General features: G+C 34.9%; 1 protein-coding gene and 1 non-coding gene across 6 annotated transcripts in view; one reads left to right on the forward strand and one right to left on the reverse strand.

The window, feature by feature from the left end:
• LOC145263799 (uncharacterized) overlaps positions 1-24852 on the forward strand; it is a 1000930-nt gene extending 976078 nt beyond the window's left edge. For all 5 annotated transcript variants that reach the window (XM_080120860.1, XM_080120861.1, XM_080120862.1 and 2 more), the window contains 7 exons: positions 2623-2782; positions 3862-3983; positions 4813-4887; positions 7956-8102; positions 13051-13161; positions 16879-16980; positions 21622-24852. In XM_080120860.1, the coding sequence (XP_079976986.1) occupies positions 2623-2782; positions 3862-3983; positions 4813-4887; positions 7956-8102; positions 13051-13161; positions 16879-16980; positions 21622-24234 (3330 nt within the window). In that variant the 3' untranslated portion in view covers positions 24235-24852. The remainder of the gene's footprint in view (positions 1-2622; positions 2783-3861; positions 3984-4812; positions 4888-7955; positions 8103-13050; positions 13162-16878; positions 16981-21621) is intronic.
• Positions 8338-8410, reverse strand: Trnah-aug (transfer RNA histidin (anticodon AUG)). The gene has a single exon. It is a non-coding gene; the product is annotated as a tRNA-His (tRNA).
• Positions 24853-25104: the final 252 nt, after the last annotated feature.

Here is a 25104-nt window from a genome sequence, read left to right on the forward strand (position 1 = left end):
ATGTAGCCATACCATTTGAATTCCTGACGTCAATCGACCGGTCGATCAGATGAATAAAGAAGCCATCATTGTTTTGTAATTGTCTCGTTTCGTCATTCAGTTTTACTTGGCCTTTGATTTTGACTGTATTTTTTAACATGAATAAAAGATTTAATATCTCAAAGTGTAGTATCTGTTCCGGCAGATACTGCAAGCAAAGACCATATGTGGGGGCGACCCCACATATGAGACCTTGGTCAATGTAGGGGCAACCCTTCATACCAATTGTCACTATCCAGCTCCCCTACTCCCCGGGGAGTTGGTCCCCATTTCCTCTTCACTCCTCACTTTAAAAATCGGCCTTGTGCCTAATTTGCTCGGTGGGGGAGCAAATAAATACCATCTGTTCTTCAGATGCTGCACTTCATTTTCTTGTTCTCTTTCGGTGGAGGAGAAATTCTTCACGACTGAGACAATTTTTATTTTTGTACCTTTTCTCCACGTTAAAAAACGACCCTGGTGTCTAACTCTGTCCCGTGGGGAGGCATAGTAAATAGGTACAACAGAAAAGCTAATTGTGTTTATCATCTTATAATAAACATTGTAAAACCTTCCGAGTTATGTTCCCATCTCCTCTATCACAAGAAATGTCTCCCCTTCTCCAAGATTTCTTATAAGAACTGATATATAAATGTCTTCTCTCCCTCATCATCACTATCGTTATGTCTGTATTACATGAGTACCGTTGTATATGTGCCCCAATATGACCCCCCCCCCCCGTGTCATCTCCACTATGGAACCCCTGCTACACAACATTAGCACTCATGGCCCTTTTTATAGATTGGTTGGTTGGTTGTTTTTGTTTTACGGCATATCAACCCTTTTCGGGTTATTTAATACCGAATCCAAAGATTTTGAAGAACAATTTTTTTAATAGAATATATTTGTATTTTTCAAGTCGGTTTCTATTTAACCCATAGTTGGGACCCTAACAGGTACTACCACTCCGGGTCAGAGTGGACCTGGGAGCAATGGTAATTAAAGGGGGACTCCACACTCCCCAAAGCCCACAAGCTGCGGCCTCACCACTGAATATAGTTCCAGGTCATATCCAGGACCCCCATTGAGGGACTTTTACCCTCTGCAGGGGGGCAGTCGGTGTATTCTAATGCCCCACCGACAGGGCCCTTTTAATAGAATAAGAAGGATAATTAACCATATTTCGGCAACATCTCTTTCAAATATTATGCATACTCTTTAATGTATATTAATCAGCAACATTTATATTTTAGTGAAAGGGTTCAATCAGTTTCATTTATTATTCAATCAATTGATTTTACCAAGTACTCTAACCACTGCACCACGGGTCCTTGTAGACACTCCAGATGAGAACAGTTGTCCAATGAATCCAAATTATATGAATAACCAATCTTCATCTTAAAAAATCAGAAACATAAATGTTTTGATATGAAGCTCTGCCCTTCTTAAAAATTAAATTTTCATCTATTTTACAAATTTTACTATTAATGCGGCATAGCTCGAACTTTTGACTTTGATTTCCATATATTTAGGGCGATCCAACTGGTTTGGAATCGGTCGAAGCTGTTAATTGGAATGTTCCATATTTTGACAAACTTCTAGGTCTGACCTTTGCTCCTGATCTGAGATGGAACGCGTACATCAAATCCGTTGCCAAGGCTGCTAGAAAAATGGTGGGATCGTTCTACCGCTCCAGTAGATATCTCACTGCTGATGCAATTCTCAATCTGTATAAGAGTTAAGTATGTTCAAGGATGGAGTACTGTTGCCACATTAGGCAGGAGCTCTTAGAAGCAACTCATCCTACCTTGACAGAGTTTAAAATAGACTTCGTAGTCTAGTGGGGGATGCCCTTTTCTCTTCCCTGCAACCTTTTTCCCACAGAAAAGAGACGTTGCGAGCCTGTCTTTGTTTTATCATTATTTTCGTGGCAAGTGCTCATCTGAGCTTTAACCTCTCCATTCTGACTTTCATGAAAAACAATTGTCTAGCTGAAACCATTATCAATAATTCCCCCCACTCTTTATCTGTGCCTAAACCCAAACGTTAATTCCATGAATAAAGCTTCTTTCTTAGAACTGCACGCCTGTGGAACTTTGTTCCATTTTCCTGCTTTCCGGCTGACTACAATATGGTCGTCTTCAAGTCCAATGTGAACAAATTCTTGATGAGCTATCCTCTTAATTCACCAAATTTCCACTCCTAACGATAATGACATGTTCCCTTTGATCACTGTGCACGCATTAATCCTTATCCTCGAGTGGCCTCTGGCCCTTGATAAATGGTGACTCTTTTGTAGAAAAAAAAAAAAAAATTGATGTTTTACTTGTCAAGTCACATAACAGTTTTTGTTACCTGATTCGGACTTCTATTATTGTACCTAACAGAATAAACCTATTTTATATTTTATGTCCCACTCAACAATATAACAACTATTTAATCCAAGAGGAAGACTTCATATGTGTCCGGGTTACAAAAGAAAAAAAAAATGGATACATTATTATTTATTTTTTGATAAATATGGCACTGTCATTTTACTAATGTATAGATTGTATTGTCAATTTCTTTGGAATTAATTTGTGTTTTTGTTTTTGTATTTTCTAGCTCTTTGTGCGAGCCTTTGGGAGAGATGGTAGCAGCAAAAGTATTTTGGTTGACGAGAAGATGACTGTTGGGCATGTGTGCAGTATCCTAGCAGATAAGAATCATATGAAACTTTCTCCTGACTTGGCTGTAGTAGAATTTATACCAGACCTCTACATAGGTAAGTAATTACTATCTGCCGCCGTCGTCATCATCATCGGTTTAACATCCATTTTACACACTGGCATATGTTGGATTGCTTTTAGAAATTAATTTCCAAACTAACCTATCTCTGCCAGGTTTTTATTTATCCCTCTTTCTTTCAAATCCATCCATGTTTCTCCATTTGAAGTTAATTTTTTAAATTGATGTAAACACTAGGATACTTCAATTAAAAGTCAAATATGAACAGGTAAAACTATAGAGGAATAAAAGGCGAATCAAATGAGGTATAGGTTGTTTAAACAGTTACATTCAATTTAGTTTAAATTTGCAGTTTTTGAAAAAATGACAAGTCCGGACTTTCTTTTTGGCGCCACTATATATATATATATATATATATATATATATATATATATATATATATTTCTGTAGAAATAGATTTTCTTATAATATATTCCAATCCTTATTTAAGAAGCTCGATGTAATTACAGAGCAATATAGTGAATAAATGACAAAAAAACTATATTCCAAAATTCATGATGTTGACCATCTTATAATTTATTCCTTTAATTTTGTTGACATTTATAATTCTTGACAGTATCTGTTTCATAGCGAAAAATCAATCACTTAATTATTATATCAATCGGTGAATCTATTATGCCCTTAACTCATCAGAAGAAATAGCAACAATCAATGCGTCAAAAGGAAATAAAGGGTGATTTTACATGATTAAAATCCAAAAATTGGAAGAGAAGCTGCAAATACCTTTAATATGTTTCTATTACACCATTTTGAATTTAAAAAATAAAGTCACTAGATCCAACTATATATATATATATATATATATATATATAAGTGGTGCCAAAAATATATATAATCTTCAAAAGTCATCATTCAAATTGATTCTACACTTTTTAAAAACATAAATGAAGAAGAAAAGAAAAACATAAAAATTAGAGAACATTATAAAGATGGTAATATGACGTTCACGAGTACAAAAGGGTCCTTATTTATTCTCCAGCAATGCCAGGCAGGACTATTTGTAAATTTCAAATTCTTTGAATAATAAAACTCTGTTGTATTTTCTTCTCTTTGCAGAGAGGATATTAGAAGACCATGACTCGCTGGTGGAAAATATGGTGATGTGGACACGAGATTCCAAAAATAAAATTTTATTTGAAGATCGTACAGAAAAGAACGACTTATTCAAAAATCCAGAAGTGAGTTGCTTTATTGGCTCAAGGTTTTAGAAAAATAAACAACATATAAATAATGACTTATTAAAAAGTTCAGAAGTTTTGTTTGATTTAAAAATTGACAGTATTGAACATAATGACATATTTAAAATCCTAGAAGTTTTGTTAGATTTAAAAATTGACAGTATTGAACATAATGACATATTTAAAATCCTAGAAGTTTTGTTAGATTTAAAAATTGACAGTATTGTACATAATGACATATTTAAAATCCTAGAAGTTTTGTTAGATTTAAAAATTGACAGTATTGTACATAATGACATATTTAAAATCCTAGAAGTTTTGTTTGATTTAAAAATTGACAGTATTGTACATAATGACATATTTAAAATCCTAGAAGTTTTGTTAGATTTAAAAATCGACAGTATTGTACATAATGACATATTTAAAATCTTAGAAGTTTTGTTAGATTTAAAAATTGACAGTATTGAACATAATGACATATTTAAAATCTTAGAAGTTTTGTTAGATTTAAAAATTGACAGTATTGTACATAATGACATATTTAAAATCCTAGAAGTTTTGTTTGATTTAAAAATTGACAGTATTGAACATAATGACATATTTAAAATCCTAGAAGTTTTGTTAGATTTAAAAATTGACAGTATTGAACATAATGACATATTTAAAATCCTAGAAGTTTTGTTTGATTTAAAAATTGTGTATGTGCGTTCATTTTTTATATTGATATAGGAATATATATATCTGCAAAGCAAATGACACATTGTTGCCGAATTTTGTTTGCACAATACTGTTAAGATGATCTTATATCGTATTTTGATATTTTTTCCAGAAATATCTTTTGTTAGGAACCTATTCAGAAAAAGGTGTATCATTGGACCCAAATCAAAGAGAGAAATTACTTCAGGTGAGTTAATCCCTTAAAATCTTATTATTTCTTTGATCAATTATTTCAAGAGAAATGGATGAATATTAATTTTAAAAGATTTTAAAGCATAGCAAATTAAATCTTATTTGTTTAATGAAATTATTTCTTTATTAATCAGCATATTTTGCCAAGAAAAGGCTATTTTTAATGTAAGCATGACAGACCAGTGAAAATTTTATTTCAAACTTCATCATAACAAAGTAAAGAAAATGCTATTATAAAACTTATTTTCCCAACAATCCTTGAGTTGATTTATTGGATTCTACATTTTAACTAATATTAAAAGTGATTATTCTGCTAATTTAATACAATAGTTAGAAGATGCATATATTTGTATACACTGCATATCAAATTATTAATGAGTTTATATTCTTAATATTTAAGGAACGAGTGAATAAAAATCCATGAAACTTTGAGACAGTGCTTACAATACTATTCAGCTACTTCAGTCAAAAAATAAAAGAATTTAAAGCAGTATTAGCGAAACTATGGCAGAAGATAGGGATATCTGTTGATTTCAGTGTGTCAAGTAATTAACGAGGTCGAGAGAAAAACACAATGTACCAATAACTTTTTAAAGAAACATTAAATGAACTAGGAAAAATGCTTAGAACACAATAACTACATAACAATCTCTGCGTTGACATAATAATAAGTAGGATATATGCAATCCTTTTTTATGAATGACTTGTGAAAGACGTGACTTTTATGAAATACGTTGGTCCATAGAATTAGTCAAATTTGTGATTTTGTCAACAGTTATTCCTTGCAATACCTCTTTAAGAGCATCCCACAACTCATCTTTGCTCTTAAATTGGCAGCCACTTGCATAGAGGTGTCGCTTCATGGTTCTCAATTAGGTTAAAATCTGGCGAATTCGCAGGCCATTCCATCTTCCAAAGGCCAGAGAACCCCAGTTGTTAGAAATACTCTTTGCTTTTGTTTGCTGCATGCAAAAGAAGCATTATTCTGCATAAAAATAATTCTTCTGAACGTCAACCTTTGTTCTTCAGCCATGGTTCAAAGCGCTCCTTCAGAAAAGCTATGTAAGCATTTGACGTCATTTTTATGCCTTCTAGGAATCTCCATGGGCCAACTAAAGTAGCTCCGATAATCGCAGCCCAAATCATTATCCCACCACCACCTTGTTGGCGCCTTAAATGTTGATGAAGATGTTGTCCATCTAGGACCCATCCCTTGCTCCAGCCATCAAGAGTGACGTGCACTTCATCCGTGAACAAAACTTTGGAAAAATCCGTTTTCATGTTGTCCTCTGCCCATTTCAATCGGTTTTGTATGTGATGTTGCTTTAATGGAGGTTTTGTCACGGCTTAACAGACTTTGCCACTTCTTTCAGAAGGCGACATCGAGTACTTTTTGAGACATTCTTCAATCCGGCTTGGTCAAAGATTTTTCAACTTGTCTGCCCAGGGTTCTTAACAACTTCACGTTTATTTTGGAGTAGAGAATGGCGTGAAACAACTCTAGATTTACCTTTATCAGCTCTTTTACGTACCTCTCTAGGGTCATTGACAAAGTTCTTTAAAGTTTGATAGTACCTTCCTATCATTTTCGATATTTTGAGGGTAGTTTTACTTTTTGCTAGCTGTTCTGTAATAGTGCTCTTTTCAGAACTAGTCAAACCACCTTTACAACCCATTTTATTGACAAAACAAACTACCTTGTTAATAATTTGACACACCTCAAATGCCGTGGATTCAGCAATTACGATGGCAAGTTGTTTACATTGCGCAGAACAGTCTGAAAATTTCACAGTACACACAGTTCAGCATTGCCAACGTTTTCAAAGCTTTTGATACAAAACTACCGGTAAGTTTCTGAAACTGGTAGAAAAATGTTATCTCGTTAATAATTTGACACGCAGTGTATACATTCTTAACTCTTTATTTTATGTATTTTTTTTTTTGTCAGTTTGTTCTTTTCATGAAAATTGACTGTTTTTATTATTTTTAAGAATAATTGATGATACATCCTTTTATTAAACGTTTTTAAAACCTTACTTGAGGAATAGCCTTACACAACTTTTACAATTATTTTATGCCAATATAGTCAAGTATTGATTGAAATATTTCAATTTTATCGATTTGTGAGTGTAACTATGTATGTGTGTGTATGTACATATGTAAATATTTATGTATGTGTGTATATATCTACATACATATATATATGTGTATATATCTATATATATACACACATATAGATATATATATATATATCTGTATGTGTGTATATATCTACCTATATACACACATATATATATATATCTGTATGTCTATATCTACATATATACACATATATATATATATATCTGTATGTCTATATATATATATATATTTATTTATATAAAAGGCAAAATGTGTTGGTGTGCGTATTTGTATATCTCGCAAAAAACTTTCAACACAGGCAACGGATTTTCACCAGATCGGTATCATTTTGAAGCCCGAACCTTCGGACGACAAATATCGAAAAATTGGCTAAAAACATTAATTCCTTCACCCTCAATGGGACAATTTTCTAGAGGGAGGGGTGGCAAAAAATCGTTCCTTCATGACAGGATAGCCATATATGCATGCACAAAAAAAAACAGTCTTTCTTTAATTAGTTTAAATAAAAAAAAAATAAATAAAAAAAACGACCCAATTTCGCTGATGCTTCCTTAGTTCAGTGGGTTAAGGCGCAGCACATCATTATCTTAAGGTTGCAAGTTCGAACGTTGTTTTTTTTTTTTTTTTTTTTCTGATTTTTTAAAAGTTTTAACATGGTTTTTTTTTTTTTTTTTTTTTTTTTTAAGCCCACCCCCACACATCTCCAAACACCCGGGCACTGCCGGGTACTCCCGCTAGTGTATATATATATATATATATATATATATATATATGCATGTCTTTCAGTCTATTAGATTGAGATTTAGCACAAATGATTCCCTATCGATATAAGTAACATATTAGTATGCATTTGAAGTGGGTTTTTTTGTTTTGTTTTATGTCTATAGTTTGTAAATATATTCAATATATTTTGTCATTTAGGAATTCTTTAGTGGCTCCGGAGTGAAGGTGCCTGAAGTGGAAAGCGTATTGTACCTGAAATCGGACGGAAAGAAAGCTTGGAAGAAATTTTTCTTTGTTCTACGCGCATCGGGTCTTTATTATAACCCAAAAGGAAAATTCAGTAAAGTAAGTTCTACATTTTCATTTTATGCAGGAAAAAAAAAATTTTTTTTTGAAAGTGTTTTTATTAAAAACTAGTGGTTGCGCCACGTCGACACACAACGCCGCGTCAAACAGAAAATCGAGTACACTCAACATCGTCTTACCATCAACTGTGAACTCGGAGTATGGTAAATTCCCATATGCACAAAACAAAACCACTGAAAAAACAAAAATACCCTAATTAAAGGTAAAATTATTACAAACTTGCCAGGATTCGAACCTGGAATCTTCTGATCCATAGTCAGACGCGTTATCCATTGTGCCACAAGTCCTGTTGATATACCGAAAGATATTACCTCAACTGTATACAAACAGTGCTAAATTCCGTTGACATGGGCAGGTAACTTTTTTTGACAATTGCACGAAATGGCCCAAAAACCCTTATTTCAGGCTTTTTGTGTGACTCAGCATTGTTCCTTATGAACCATATATAGATAAGAGCAATCTGGGGACTTACACCTTTCAGGGAAAATCCATCCATTCGAAAGTTTTATTGGTATATATACATACGCACATAAATAAATAAATATTTAGAATTTAATTAATAGTATAGAATAGATAACATTATTTTATTAATAGTATTGAATATATAACATTATGGCTGGTACTTGTTAAGAATAATGACAAAAATCGAAAAGTTAACATTCAATTAAAAGCAATGTCATTTACTTAATTGCAATGTCGAAATTAGTAACATATCCAAAAATTACCGAAAATGATGCAGTGAAAAAAAAAAATTATTAATGAAAATATCTTTTCAAAGGAAAACAAGTTTTACTTAAATAATAGATAGAATAGTTTTTACGATAATAGGGAGGTAACTGCATGAAGTCGGGAGAAACAATCATGGATTGCTGGATCGTGAAAGTAGATATTTTATGTAGTAATGTACTTATGTTACTAATTTCAATATGACAGTTAAGTAGATAACATTGTTTTTAGTTGAAATTCAACTTTTCAATTTTTGTTCCTATTGCAAACAAGCACCAGACGATTTGATTAAAGATCAAGAGAACAGCAACAAAAAGAGGGGGGGGCAGCCAAGTAAGAGTTCAAACTGGTATGTTGTTCCTAACGCCTGAAAGACTGGCCCAACACCATCATGGTGTGTTTGGAATTTTGTTCTTATCATACGGTATCACTGGTAGAATACTTAACATAATTAAATCCTTCTTAGATAAGAGAAAAATCCAGGTTGTCCTTGACGGTCGTACATCTAAACAATATGATATAAATGCGGGAGTGCCCCAGGGATCTATCCTTGGACCTCTACTGTTCCTGATATTCATAAATGACCTCCCCGACAAAATTGCCTCTGAGATGGGTATATATGCTGATGACACCACACTCTATAGCAGGCACGACAGGAAAACAAATGAACATATATCTAAAGTAATGGCAGAAACACTAGAGGATGACCTCCAATCAGTAGTGGAATGAGGACAAAAATGGATGGTCACGTTCAATGCCGCCAAGACTAAACTGGTTTCATTCAATAATTACAAGAAACCTACTCTACCACCTATAGCAATGGCCAACGACTCTTTATCTGAGAGTACGTCTTTCAAGCTCCTTGGCCTAACGTTCACAGGAAACATGAGTTGGAACAATTACATCGAGGGCATTGCCAGGGCCGCTGCAAGGAAGGTGGGCTCTCTCTATTGTGCTAGAAAGCTACTAACACCCGAAAGTATCCTGTACCTCTATAAGGCAACCATTCGCCCATGTATGGAGTATTGCTGTCATATTTGGGCTGGTGCATCGGCTACTAGTCTCTCGCTCCTTGACAGGGTTCAAAAGAGAGTCGCAAATCTGATAGGCCCTAAACTGGCATCTAAACTTCAGCCTCTGTCCCATCGTCAAAACGTTGCATCCCTCTGCCTGTTCTACAAGTATTTTAATGGTGAATGCTCTGATGAACTGGAAGCACTTGTGCCCCCACGACGTGAACACCCTCGACAGACCCGACAAGCTGCAAAATCCCACCCCCACACTGTAGAGATCCCTAGATGTAAAAGATCTTTCTACTCCGGTAGTTTCTTCCCCAGAACCGCTAGACTTTGGAATTCCATTCCAGGTCACTGCTTCCCCAACTGTACTGACATGCAGAAGTTCAAGTGCAACGTGAACCAACATCTTGCTGCCCAAATCCCTACATAGTACCCCAGTAGTTGTTTCCCCTGATAGTAGCCCCCTACACCAAAGTGGCAATGTGCCTTGTTTGGGGTGAAAATGTAATAAAAAAAAAAAAAAAAAAAATGTGACAAAGCTCTCCTAAAATAAAGTTTAATCTATGAACTGCTTGTTTTAAATATAAATATGGCCGCCGGTGGAAAAGTGATTATTACCAAAGGGAAGTAACTGTGAAGTTTTTATGTTTAAAAAGGATTATCTTATCTCTTCACTTTTTTTTTTTTGTTTTATTTGGGAGTCATCACTTATCAAAGCGCGAAGGACACTCGAGGATAAAGGTGAATGAATGTAAGATGGTAGTGTAGTAATCATTAATGGTGTAAATTGGGTAGAATTTGATGATTTATGGGACAGCTCAACAAGAACTTGTTTACATTTGATTTGAAGGCTACCATGTTGTATTCAACCGAGAAGGAGGACAGCAGAACACTGTTCCACAGGCGGGTTGTTCTGGGAAAGAAGCTTTGTTCATGGAATCTGCATTTAGTTTAAGGCACAGACAGAGAGTGGGGAAAATTGTTGATAGTGGTTGTAGCTAGTGAAGTGTTTCTTGTGAAAATTTGACCATAGATTGGAGTTCAGTTGACATGAAAATAACGATAGAGCAGAGACAGGCTCACAATGTCTTCTGTGAGGAAAGAGGTTGCAAAGAAGAGAAAATCGCATCACCTATTAGATTTCAAAACCAGTTTTGAGCTCTATGAAGGTTGGATAGAGTGTGCTGAACATCTTCTGCCCAGATGTGGCAACAGTACTAAAGTGGTGCCACTTCTCGCTCTGAGAGTGAGATTCAAAAGCCGATTTAATCTTCACGCAATAGAAGAACAATAGTTTTTTTAATATACTGATTGCGTTTATGCAATCGATGTTATAAGGTTAATTAATTTGCATATTGTTTTGCAAAATCTCATCTCTTTATTTAAATATTTGTCTGTATTGTCTTCAATTATAGTGTTTGTTTTCATTTTGATAAAGCAAATAGTCTTATTTACAAATATTTTTCTCTTGGGAATTTTTGCTGAAAACAACATCTGGTACTTGGCCTTTTGGTTGGGAACAAGGTGTAGTATCTGTTCTGATACTGCACTTCACCCTTTTCTCTCCTCAGTCAGTGGAGGAGAGGTCCTTCATGATTGAGACAATTTTTATTTTTGTTCCTATCCAGAGTGCCTCATTTTGGGGAGCTGGATTTTCCCCCACATTAAAAACCGACCTTGTGTCTAACTCTGCCCTCGTGGGGAGGCAAGTAAATCGGAACAACATTTTGGGTCATGTAAGGTTATTTTATTTCTGGGTAGGCTTTTTTTGATTTTCAACAAGTTGCAATTTTGTCAAGAGTATGAGTTCCATATACAAACGTTGATTTAATTTGATAAAATTGATGCATATTTTATTCAAAATGTATTATTGGTATTGTTCTATAAACTATATATTGATGTCAACATGTGTATAACGTTTAAGGGACTGTTCACAAGACATATGCAGATGGCAAAACATTGGAAGGGACAATACCTTCTCTTCCGATAGGTTCCATTCAGCCGGTTCTTAGTTCAAATTTTTGAACCATCGAGCCTGGAATAAAAGAAAACGACCAGAAATTATCGATAAAATAATATTTACATTTCTTTATTCTTGGTAGTCCTTTATTTTCTCAAAGTTGCAAGCACCGTTCTTATTCACATTTCTAGTTTGTTGGATCTGACCCACTTCCTAGTCAGAGAACCAAACTTCTCTTGTCAGCTCCAAAAACCCAACTCCTCTAATTTCATCTCCACATCTCATTCTAAGATCCACGTCATCTTAAGTGATCTCTGTCAGACTACTTCGGACTGCTCGAGGTCAGACCTATTTTAAAGTTATTACTATTAATTTAATTGTTCTAAAATCCATTTTGTGTATACGATTTCTTCAAACATTATCTTTCTAGTTTATATTTATATAAATATTTATTACAACTAGAATTTAATTTGAAACAACCGATTTATCCTAGACTTGCAAGGTTATCTGGCATCGTCCAGCATTGCTGATGTAATAAATATAACCTTTATAATTAAAATATATTTATGAACTTTTTCTTTTTTTAAACCAAATATCAGAAGCATTAGTAATTGGTCCCCCGACAAAGGAGAGATTGGACCTAGTAATTCATTTCTGTTCATCTGTTCGCACTTTTCTCAATAATCATGCCTTAGATTTTTAAAAAAATATTGCACAAACATTAGTCATGGTGAAAGTAAATTTTTGCAAGAACGTATTTTCCAGGATAATTCTGGTTGCTCCCCGAGAGGGCATTATAGAGGTAAAATTTTCCCAAAATCGTTTGTACATTTGTTTGTTTGCACTTTTCTGAATAACAACGCCTTGGATATTTTTTGAAATTTTGTACAAACATTAATTATGGTGAAAGTAAATTTTTCACTCATCGAGGGAGACCTTGCATGCTCAGCTTGTATTTTTTTAAATCAAACATAAGATGCAGAACAGTTGAAGTAGCAGGTTCAGTTCATATGGGAAAATGAAGTAACAGGTTCAGTTCATATGGGAAAATGTGGAAGGAAGTGATGAGAATGGACTGAGAGAAAGAGGCACAAATGAAGACCTGGCCAGAGATAAGTTGATCAATTTTTGAAAGCTTTCGATGGTGTTGATGATGATGATGTTTTAATGAAAGCAAATATTTTCTTCCTTTTTGCTAATTGCTTCTCTTTTCTCTTTTCAGGCCTCAAAAGATTTGACTTGCCTTGTACAATTCGACTATGTAGATGTTTACCACGGTATTGGATGGAAGAAAAAATACCACGCTCCAACTGATTATTGTTTTGCTCTAAAAGTGAGTATGCACCAACTTTATTTTCATTCGGTTTTTAGAAAGAATGCGTTTTGATAGGAAGCGGAAGGGCAGTAAAAATATATTTAAGTTTTAATTTATAATAATGCCTATAATTTTATGTGCTTTTATGTTTTTTTTATAATTTTTGTTTTTTTGTTTGTAAAATGTAAAGGGATTCTACGTTTTAGTCAAGATATACATTTTAGATTACAATGAAAGCATACGTGGGTTTGTCGTGTGTGTGTGTGTGTGTATATATATATATATATATATATAACTACTTAATTTACTCACATAAAATTAATATACGAAGGTATAGATTTATGCGTAAACTTTAAGTATTTACTTCAAAAGTGCTCAATATGTAGGTAGAGCTAGTTAGTAATTTTTAAAATATATATGGCGATTAAGCTACACTGAATATTCCGCGTTTCATCCACTCTAGGAGCCTTCAGGCTTATATATATATATATTTTTTCAATTTGTCTGTACATAAGCAGTAATTTTTTGCTACACAGTCATGAGCATGTTTCAGTCTTCTAGTATTTAGTAATTAGAGATCTCTTCAGGCAACAATGCTTATATTCAAAAGTGGAATTTTTTTGAAAACAGCAACCTCAAATTATATGTGTGTGTGTATATATATATATATATATATATATTCAAGCATATCTGATTGAACACGACAGAGTTATTCTTTTTTCCGATTTTTCTGGATATCTTTTCCATTTGCCGAGTGGTCTTTAATTTCAGCAGGCATGTTATATGAAATGGCTCCCAAAAGTTGTTGTTTGGCCATATTCTTCTCAAGCGCTTTCTATCGGTGCATCCTCAGGAGCGATTGTTGTTTTCTTTTTCTTTTCCTTTGAGGTTTGGTGTATCGAATGCACTGATAGAAAGCGCTTGGCTGAACAACAACTTTTGGGCATCATTTTATATAATATGCCTACTGAAATTAAAGACTGCTCGCCAAATTGAAAAGATATCCAGAAAACTCAGAAAAAAGAATAACTCTGTTGTGTTCAATCAGACGTACCTCTTGAATAATGACTTGTTGCCAAAATATACACACACACATATATATATATATATATATATATATATATATATATATATATATATAGCGCATTAAAAAAAATACATGGAAAAACCTAGGGGCCCCTTTTGTTAACAAACTCATCAGGAGTTAATCGTTTGTGAAAAACAGAAATACAAACAATTAAATTATCATGAAAGAGCAAATATTTAGGGATATACAAGTAAAACAAACAAAAACAAATGGGAATTTGAATAAAATAATATATATACGATTATATAAAATGTATGTACAAATAAGATGGAGATATGAAAACGATTAAAATATATCCCCAAGCAAGTCCAATGATTTAATAAATTCCTTCTGCCAACAGAGAGAGAGTCTGCATGAAATAATCAAGACTGACTCCAAAATCTTTAAAAGATTTTTTAAAGTACTATATAAGTTTTGTACTGTTAAAAATTGTATATTATACTAGCAAGCCACCCAACATTGCCTGGTCATAAAATATGCTTAAATATGATATTTTAATTCATGCAGATTTCGTATTTATTTTTATACAGCCAATTCTCTATTGACTATTATAGTGTACCCAATATACGGGGTACCTTCAATAAGTTTTGTATGGGCACTCTTATTGATAGCACACATATTAAACTCTAGTTCCCTTCGAAGTAATCTCCTCCAGCTGCAATGCACTTGTTGTACCATTCCAACAACTTTTGGAAGGCTCCATGTGTCCTCTTGTGTGAGCGTGTCAATGACCCTTGTCACAGCCTCTTCCATCTGCTCAATTGTCTCATAATGACAACCTCCAAAGTTTTTTTTTGAGCTTTGAGAGTAACAAAATGTCACAGGGAGCAAGATCTGAACTATAGGGAGGGTGAGGAACTGTCTTGATGCCCATCTTCGTCAAATAGTCTGATCTTCTTTGAGCACCCTTGGGATAAACTTTGCGCAAATCTTCCACATTTTCAGTTCCTTGCAAATAATTGTGTGTACAGATTTCACACTGACATCAAACTCTGTACTTATCTCTATAGACACATAAAATTCATTATTTGTCGAATCAACTCTTGTGTTCTGGCTTCCTTACTCCTTTCACACCTCACAGACTCCCTGCCTTCCTTGAATCTCTTATGCCACTCAAAAACTGATGCTCGATTCATGCAAGATGGTTCAAAAGCAGTCTGAAGCATTCCATATATTTCTGTGGCATTTTCTTTCAAATTTACAACAGAATTTTATTGCATATCGTTCTTCTAAAATGTCCTTACGTCCAGATTGCAGTTTTAAAATTCAGTAGCTCTTACAATCAGGCTTTAGGAGTGTGTATTCCAATTCCTGCTGTAACTGTTCATTTGAATCTGAAATGATAGAAATTAGTCACTCATCTCATAAGATGTATAGCAATAACATAGTGAATTTTCAAGAGTTTACAATAATTTTAAATACCTGTACAAAAATGTGTGGATACTTTTTATATATCTATATTTATAATATAAAGCTGAACATCTGTGTGTGTGTCTGGTCACGAATAGGCTCCTATATGGTTGACTATTATAGAAAACTGATCACATATAATGATAGAAGATTATCGAGACACAGGAATGGATATGTTTGATCTGGCATAATGATGATTCATTAAAATTGTGGGGTCTGCGTTTGCGCCTGGTCCACAAAGTATGGAAATAAAAAATTTAAAAATTAAAGTGTTTTTGATATAGATGTACATAATAATACTTTGATAAGTATGTTTTAACTTAAATAGGGATGGTATAATAAAATTGTGGGGTCTGCATTTGCGCCTGGCCTCCATAGAATGGAAATAGGCACAAACTTTAATAAAGACTTTTCATATCTATCTGCGTAAGTATACTTTGATAATTATATTTCAGTTTGAAGAAATATGGTATAATAAAATTATGGGGTGTTTGTTCATGCCTGACCTCCATAGAATAGAAATATGTCACAAAGTTTAACAAGGTTTTTTAATATAGATCCACAGAATATTGTGATAAGTGTTTCAGTGTGAACAGGTATGGTATAATAAATTACGGGGTTTATCTATTTTATTTTTACTTTCATCATATTTTGCTTTGGTTTTGATACCCCCAAATTCGAAGCTATCTCTTTACAACGCTTCCTTTTCATAACCTATCATACTTTAAAAAATGAGAGTCTATTTTTTGTAGGCTGTTTTTGAACCCAGTCAACGACGGGTACTTTTACTAATATATATATATATATATATATGTTTTATCTTTCTTGAGTATGGCATAAAATTTCATCTGCTAAGAAAACACATAAATCTATATCATAAATAAATTAAATTAAATACCATGAATGAATATTTGGTAATATTAAGAACTTGAAGAATAAAAGCTTTTACCAAAATGTCTGAAGTTGGCATTACGCAACACACATAGGGTTGAGATTCCATGAAAATATAATAGACTAGATATTTATTTTTCATAAATCGAAAGAATAAAAAAAATGATCTTAAAACTATCCCCTTATATTTATGACTTCTCTTCTCTTTCAACTCCATATAAACATTTCCTGTTTCATTGTACTTATGAGCAGTGGAACGAGAGGTAAGTTGAGGAATAAGAATAACCAGTTCTTGCAAAAGAAGTATTGAATATTATTATAATCATGATTGTTTTTGTTTGTTTCAGCATCCTCAAATTCAAAAGAAAACCTCCAAGTATATCCGGTACCTCTGTGCCGAAAACAAATCAACTATTGACCTATGGATTATGGGAATACGTATTGCTAAAGTATGTATTGCTCTCTCTCTCTCTCTCTCTCTCTCTCATATATATATATATATATATATATATATATATATATATATATATATATATAATGTGTGTGTGTGTGTGTGTGTGTATAGAGCAATAGAGAGAATAAATGACAAAAAACTATATTCCAAAATTCATGATGTTGACCATGTTATAATTTATCTCTTTAATTCAGTTGACTTATACAATTCTTGACAGTATCTGTTTCGTAACGCAAAATCAATCATTTAATTATTATATCAATCAGTGAATCTATTATGCCCTAAACTCATCAGAAGAAATAGCAACAATCAATCTGTCAAAAAGAATTGAAGTGTGATTTAACATGATTAAAATCCAAAAATTGGAAGAGAGACTGCAAATACCTTTTTATTTTTCCATTACACCATATTCAATTAATTATAAGATGGTCAACATCATGAATTTTGGAATATAACTTTTTGTCATTTATTCTCTATATTGCTCTGTAATTACATTGAGCTTAAATAAGGATTGATATATATTATAAGAAAATCTATTTCTACAGAAATATATATATATACATATATATATATATATATATATATAATTTTTTCAGCATTTTCTATCTTTCATTTTTATTTCACTACATTTTATAATCAAGAGCTGCAGACCGCTTGAAATCTATTATATCTATGAAAGTGAAATCATCTCTGCGTGTGTACAAACTACACTGTCAATTTTTAGTTTACAGACTCGACATTTGACGTAAGGGGTATTGAGATTTGGGAAAGTCTTTTTAATTGGTTTTCGTCCAGAAATTTGGCTGTCAAGTGATCAAAGTTCAACGATTTGAGCTTTGAAAACTCTACCAAACTCCTCTGCCAATTTTGAGTCTAAACACTCGAAATTTTAGATGTAGGTTACCTGGACATGAGTACAAACTTTTTATTATATATATACATATGCATATAAAGTTATTAACAGTACATAGGCCCGAGCAAAGCTGGGCTGCACTACTAGTATAAAATTAAAATCTTACATATGAAAAATCAACAACAACGTTTTTATGCTTCATAAAATCCTCATGACCCTGAAATTAATATATATATATATATATATATATAGTCTAAAGAAGCTTTGAATAAAAAAATGCAAAAATAAAAATAAAGAATGCAGTGTAGATGAAACCACACAATGAATTGCCAAATCTGCAAACAAAACAAAAAAATCACACACACACACACACACACATATATATATATATATATATAAAGGGGATTAGAACAGTAGTCTAAAGAGCAGAGTGTATTTTAATGTGATAGTAAAATTACTAATTTAATTAAAATACAAGAAAAGAACAGTGCTCGTTGTAATTCAGATATATAATAAGCTCGATAGGCAAATATCCTAGAGCTACTTTAATATTTAGTAATGTTATTGACAATTTAAAATTCAAATTAGAATTAAAAATCAAAAATCTGTTTCATAGGAAGGAACAACAACAAAGGCAATAATTTGTACGATCGTTTCGGAAAACAATGTTTTTATTGTGATAGACATTAAACACGGGCAATAATTTTGACATATAGTATTTTTTAAGCTAAGTCTCCTCATCAGCAAAAATATTGGGTGTTTTTTTTTTTTTAATATATGTAAAAAACACCATAAATAAACCTAGCATTTTTAAGTAAGGCAGATGTATCTGGAAAAAAATAAAATAAAAAGGAAAATATTTACTTGATAAGCAAATTAATATAGGGTTGAGGATAAAAAATAGAATAAAATTATAAATCTGAATTTGGTTTAAATAGAAGGTTATAATAATATATGAATGCTTTGACGATAATTACGGTTTTCAAAAAGCGAAGAATTAAAGGTATATATATATATATATATATATATATATATATATATATGTATAAAATTCTTAACTTTTATTAAAAATATATTATTATAATATTATTATAATCTTATGGATAAAAATAATTGTGAAAATAATGATTAACAATTAGAATAACAGAATAGACAATAAAAATTAAAATACAAGAATAATTATGGAAGTGATATGGATGTTAAGACATGTCATATAAGTAGTAGTTAAAAAATAAAGAAGTTCAAAGATTACAAGCAAAATGGAGTTAAAATTATAATAGATGGTAACAAATCTAAGAATGGAGTTATATACTTGGAGTTATAAAAGTAAATAACAACCAGATAAAATAGATAAAAGGCGAAATAGGGAGGCAAAAGGTTAAGACATAGTAAATTAGATGGTAATAACAGGAGAAGCAATGGTATGCAACAAGACCCACATTATAAATTAACAAGTAATCAAAACATAATATCGCGCATTATATAGTTACTAAGAGTGTAAGAAAAAAAATAACAACCAAGGTGAAGATAGTTCAGAGTTACGAAAGGAAATCAAAGTGGCTAAGAAGGTGGGATTTATAGTGTCCACAGTTAATAGAGTGGTAGCACTTTCAAAGAGAGGTTCTCCGGTCATAAATGTTCGTTTAACAATCCAAAATACAAGAACAGAACATCACTCGTCACATACTATGGGAATTTAAAGAAGCAGAACTTAACACCAGTTATCAAATCGGACATTTTTTTGGAAAACAAGTACTTGCAAATCTCTTAACTCATCGTGCTACCTTTGCCTGAGTGAAAAATTATTTATTTCCAGATTTAAGGAAAGGGATAAGCTCATTAATAATAAAAAAATGAAATCTCTGTTAACTGTAGACACTATAAATCCCACCTTCTTAGCCACTTTAATTTCCTTTCATGGCTCTAAACCGTCTTTATTTTGATTGTTATTTTTCATTCTTACACTCTTAGTAACTATAACTAAATCTTCATTGGTTGCTTCACCTCAGGAAAATATTAACCTGGAATGATATATACCAATGAATAACAATATAGCTACATTCCAAGTTTTTATTTATTTTACCAATCTGTTCTTCCAACATATCAAAGAAAGAAAAAATGGAAGAACTGATTGGTAAGATAAATAAAACCTTGAAACTTGGAATGTAGCTAAATTGGTTTTCATTTGTACATGCTCTCTTAGCGGTTCTAAACCAAAAGGATTGGTATACACAATGGGTGAAATATAATTGAAAAAACATATCACAAAATTAATTGCAAATAAATACATTACTGAAATGCTGTAGGATTACAAATTGTATAATAACTTTAAACCTTTTAAAAATTATTTGTACTTCTTGTCAAACAATGAAATAAATTTTGTTGTAATTCTACATAATTTAATTCAGAATTTCCATGTGTATATAAATATATATATTTTTTTTAATTACATTTTCACCCCAAACAAGGCACAGTACCACTTTCATGTACGCGGCTACTATTGGGGACATAATTTGCAGGGATACTATGTAGGGAGTTAAGCAGCAAGATGTCTCTTCATATTACACTTGAACTTCTGCATGTCAGTACAGTTGGGAAAGCAGGAACTTGAAAGGGAGTTCCAAAGTCTAGCAATTCTGGGGAAGAAACTATTAGAGTAGGGGTGGGATTTTGCTGCTTGTCGAGTTTGTCGGGGGTATTTACGCCAATGGGGTAGAAGGGCTTGCAATTCTCTTTTAAACCCTGTCCAGGAGCGAGAGACTAGTAGCAGATGCACCAGTCCAAATGTGACAACAATACTCCATACATGAGCGAATGTCAGCCTTGTAGAGGTACAGGATACTTTCAGGCGTAATTAATTTTCTAGTATCTGTTCCAACTCGTGTTCCCTGTGAACATTAAGCCGAGGAGTTTGAAAGGAGTACTTTCAGGTAATGTATCTTTAGCCATAGGTATTGGTGGTTGAGAAGGTTTCTTGTAATTATTGAAGGAAACAAGCTTAGTTTTGGCAGCATTGAATGTGAACATCCATTTTTGTCCCCATACATACTTTTGGAATTACATCTGAACCAGAGATCCCAACATTGCAATAGGTTTCATCCTCTTAAAAGACAACAGTCAAATGTTGTTTCTGTTGTGGCTCAGTTCTTTCACCCCAAAAATTCTTTTTTGTTTTTTTTCCCCTCCATGGTTTTGTAATCTTCAATGAAAGTATGAGTTAACCCCTTTTTTGATGTGGAATTTTTCAATGATCTGTTAAAGAGGAAGATGTTTTAAGAATTATATAAATTATTGAAAATTTCTTTGTTTTATTTTTTTATTTTTTGGTCAACGATTCTCATCTTGGACGTTATTTTCACAACATTTTGGCCAATATAATCTCTGACCTTCTTCAAGAAGTAGTCTTATCACGTATCTGGATAGGACAAACATACATAACTCAATCCCGCATACTAAAAAGTGAAGAACCTCCCAAATGTACACCGTGTCACGAACCTTATACAGTGAAACACCTTTTACTTGACTCCTGTGACCTTACACGAATTCGTCATCACCCATTGACGCATTTACCCCCAGTGATGTCAGCTTTGACAGGTTTACTTCATCACTCCGTGCTCTTAGCCTCAAACCGTCCTGCATGTGTATGTGCACACTATCAACATGTGACACTTGGAGGTCAGAGGTTACATCATTAAATCCAAATAATATAAATCATTTTGATATTTTTTTGTTTAATTTTTAAATTCCTCTTTTTCTTTTCTTTTTTTTTTTTGTATCTTTCAGTATGGTAAGCAGCTTTTAGCAAACTACGAACGCCTCCTGACTGATATTTCAACTTGGGATTCACGCAACAATACCATTACAAACCACAGTAGTGGTCAGTACGAACAATTACCCTTGAAGACTGCTAACCTGAAAGATAGCAGGATGTCTATTCCCCCTGAACTGAGTTCGCGCCTCTCTCTTGTGACCATGAAAAACGCCACCCTGTCCCGTAACCGTACGCTAAACAGCACTACAGACTGTGATAACACCGATGGTGTAGTCATCGAGGTGACCTCCATGCAACCGCGAAAGTCCTCCATATCAGGCCCTATTATTATCGATTCTCCGCAGAAGGCCCCCGTTAAGCGGGTCTCCTTCAGCAACACTCACTGTATCATCAACGCCGATCCTGGAGAGGAGCTTGTGCCATTAAAGCACCGCGATTCTATCACAAGCGCTTCCACCGACTCGAGTGAAGAGTCTAACTCGAGTGGCGAAAGCAAGACTGTTAGTGGCACTTCATTACGGGGCAAGATGAAACCAAAGCTGCCCGTGACGACTGGTACCACGAGGCAGATATCCGAGATGGTCCAGATGGCCATGGAAGACCGTGCTCAAGTATTGTACGAAAGTATAATGGAGGAAAAGAAGACGACGTCGCCCTATGGCCATCTGGATAAACCAATGGAAAGACGCAAATCTGCTCCCGCCATCCATGAGGAGAAAAGGGACGTACACAAACATGAACGCAAACCGTCGGAAGGCAGTTGCAGCAGCAGCAGCAGCAACAGCAAGCCAGATCCTCGTATGCTCTCTCATTATTCAAGCTTAGCACAGGCTGCATCTTCAAATCAACAAACTCCTCCACAAAAACCAGTTGGGCAGGTCCCTCCACTGGTCGGGAAGCACGTTGGGCAGGTCCCGCCTTCTCCCCCGTTTCAAAGAGAAGAAATTTACGCAAAGAAAATGAACGGCCCACCACTGACCCCACCCCCTGTGGCTACAAAGCCAGTTCAAGGCCCCCCTTCAGTACCGCCACCTACTCCCCCTATCCAACATCACCAAAAGCTCAATCATCTCAATTCTCATGGTCCCAACTCAGCTCAGAGCCCTGCTGGTCAGACCTCTGTCGCTGCAGGTCGGAAGATGTTAATGCGAGCAGACTCAGAATCGGCCGCTGGTATGACAGGAAGGGCACCAATTTGTATATCGTCACCAATGTCGCAGAACATGCCGGCATCTTCTTTAGAGAATGTTTCCGGCACTCTGGGCCGTGGTCCAGTTTCCATCTCTGGACCCATTTCTTCCTCATCTGATTATGGGACTCTTCCTGGCCGCAACCCAATCCATATTTCTGGTCCCGTCTCATCATCTGATTATGCAAGCCTTCCTCAGAAGAGGGAACCTGTCTGCGTGTCAGTTCCACCTGCATCTGAATACGCACCAAGCTCCATTGCGCGTGGTTCCGTTCCAAATACGTCATACGTGCCCCCTCCAATGCCAGGAATTCCGACTGACTCTGCTTCTGCAAATGCGACCCCTGGTCGCCCATCGGTCAGCGCCCCAAATCCTCCGGCTTCTGCGATGCCTGCATATCCCCCGCCTGCGACGACAGGATCTGTCTCAAAGATGCCTGTACCCCCACCACCGCCGCAAGTAAACACCCCAACACAAAGCCCCTCGATGCCCCCATTACCCCCAATGCCTCCTCAAATGCCCTTGTTGCATATTGCGCCAATGGGCCCACCACCTGTAGCACCTCCACCCCCACCCCAGCCCACTGTGAAAATGGGGCCACCACCTCCCCCGCCTGCTGTGAAACCAAACAAGATTCCACAGCCACCCCCTGGTAACTCACCAGTACCTCCTCCCATGCCAAGCTGTGCACCACCGATCCCTGGTCAGGTGAATGTACGTCCACCCCCTATTAGCTTGTTGGCTCACACGAAGAAGACAACGCTCACTGAGACAAATGGTACACCGCTGTCAATTAATGTGAACCACAAAGATGCCCCCATAAAGACGGAGGCGCTCTCTCCCAATTCCCAGTCTTCGTTGCCTTTCCTAGAAGAGCTATCCAAGAGGTCGTTGAAACCAAAGCCTCAAGTGGGGCCTCCTACTGCTGCCAAACCAAGTCAGGCACTCCGTGAACATGCTATCCGATCTGTGGAGCAGGCAGCCAAGGCTCAAGCCCAAGCCCAAATAAATAATTCCCAATATCAACAGTCCCGACAGGGTCTTGCGAAAGCCTTGGCTCTGGAGACTCAGCACGGTATGCGAGCGCCAGTCAACTGTGCTCCAACTCACCCGACACATCAACGTACTCACTCTGATGGCAAGAAGCCTCCACCCCCACCGCCTAAGCGAAGTGAGAGTACGAAACTTTCCACAGACAATGTAAAAGAACTAAGGATACCTAACGCCACCGACGACAACAACAGTGGCAAACCGGAAGCTTTGAACGATAACGGAAAGCACGAACCGATCATGACCATAGAGGAACTGCCCCCTCCCCCTCCTGACTTCCTCGAGGGCCTTGCAAATCCGAACGACACCTCGAGCCTAAAGAAGGCCCGGCCGCCTCCACCACCACCGAAACGTAGTAAAGACACACAGCTCACTCATCATTGATGATGATGATGATGATGATCTTTTTTCTTTTGTTTCTCATTCGTAATTTAAAACAAAGGTTTGAATTAATTAAATAATTCTGAGTGACGATTCGAAAAAGATTACAAAATCGATCCAGGTGCCCACGTGCACTCATATACATGAGCAAGTTCATATTCACTACTTGGCAGATTATGATGCATATACGTGTGCATATGCATAAAACTGCACATCTCTGTATGTAAATATCCACATAAAACTACACTCTTAAAATGCTCAGCGTCTCAAAAGATAGAGCTTTATAAAATTATCAGGAGGAATGTTGAATAAAGACTATATTCAACACTAAACTCCTCTATATATGTTTAACATTAAGGTATAGCATTTTCTTATTTATACGAAAATTATTTAACAACACGTTTGCAGACATGTTTCATCAGAGCCATGGACGTGTGACTAAAATTAAAGACTGAAAAGAAATGGAGATTATGATTTTGTGAAAGTTTTAGTTTTTATACATATATATCTTACTGTCAGTTTTCCATATATATGTGTGTGTGCGTGTGTGTATATAGAAATTTATACACACATATGTGTGTGTGTATATATTATACACACACACAGATGCAGAAAAATAAATGTTAAGGATAAAGCCTAAATTTTGGTCATTAAAATTTATTAATCATTATATATAAAAGGAAATGCAAAAGCTAAGGAAGTAAAACCCGACAAAAAATCCAGTTTGGAGACCCAATAGGCGGATGGTGAAGCACTGTAACACCTTTCTGGCAACTTCTGTAGCTGCACTGGCTCTGACTGTATTGGCTTGCCTTTCTGTCGGACTTTGTCTACAATGCCGACTCTGGGCAAACCTAGGTCTCCTTCTGTCCG

Source organism: Euprymna scolopes, chromosome 39 (genome assembly GCF_053919585.1).
Source record: "Euprymna scolopes isolate OS-2025 chromosome 39, ASM5391958v1, whole genome shotgun sequence".
Lineage (NCBI taxonomy): Eukaryota > Metazoa > Mollusca > Cephalopoda > Sepiida > Sepiolidae > Euprymna > Euprymna scolopes.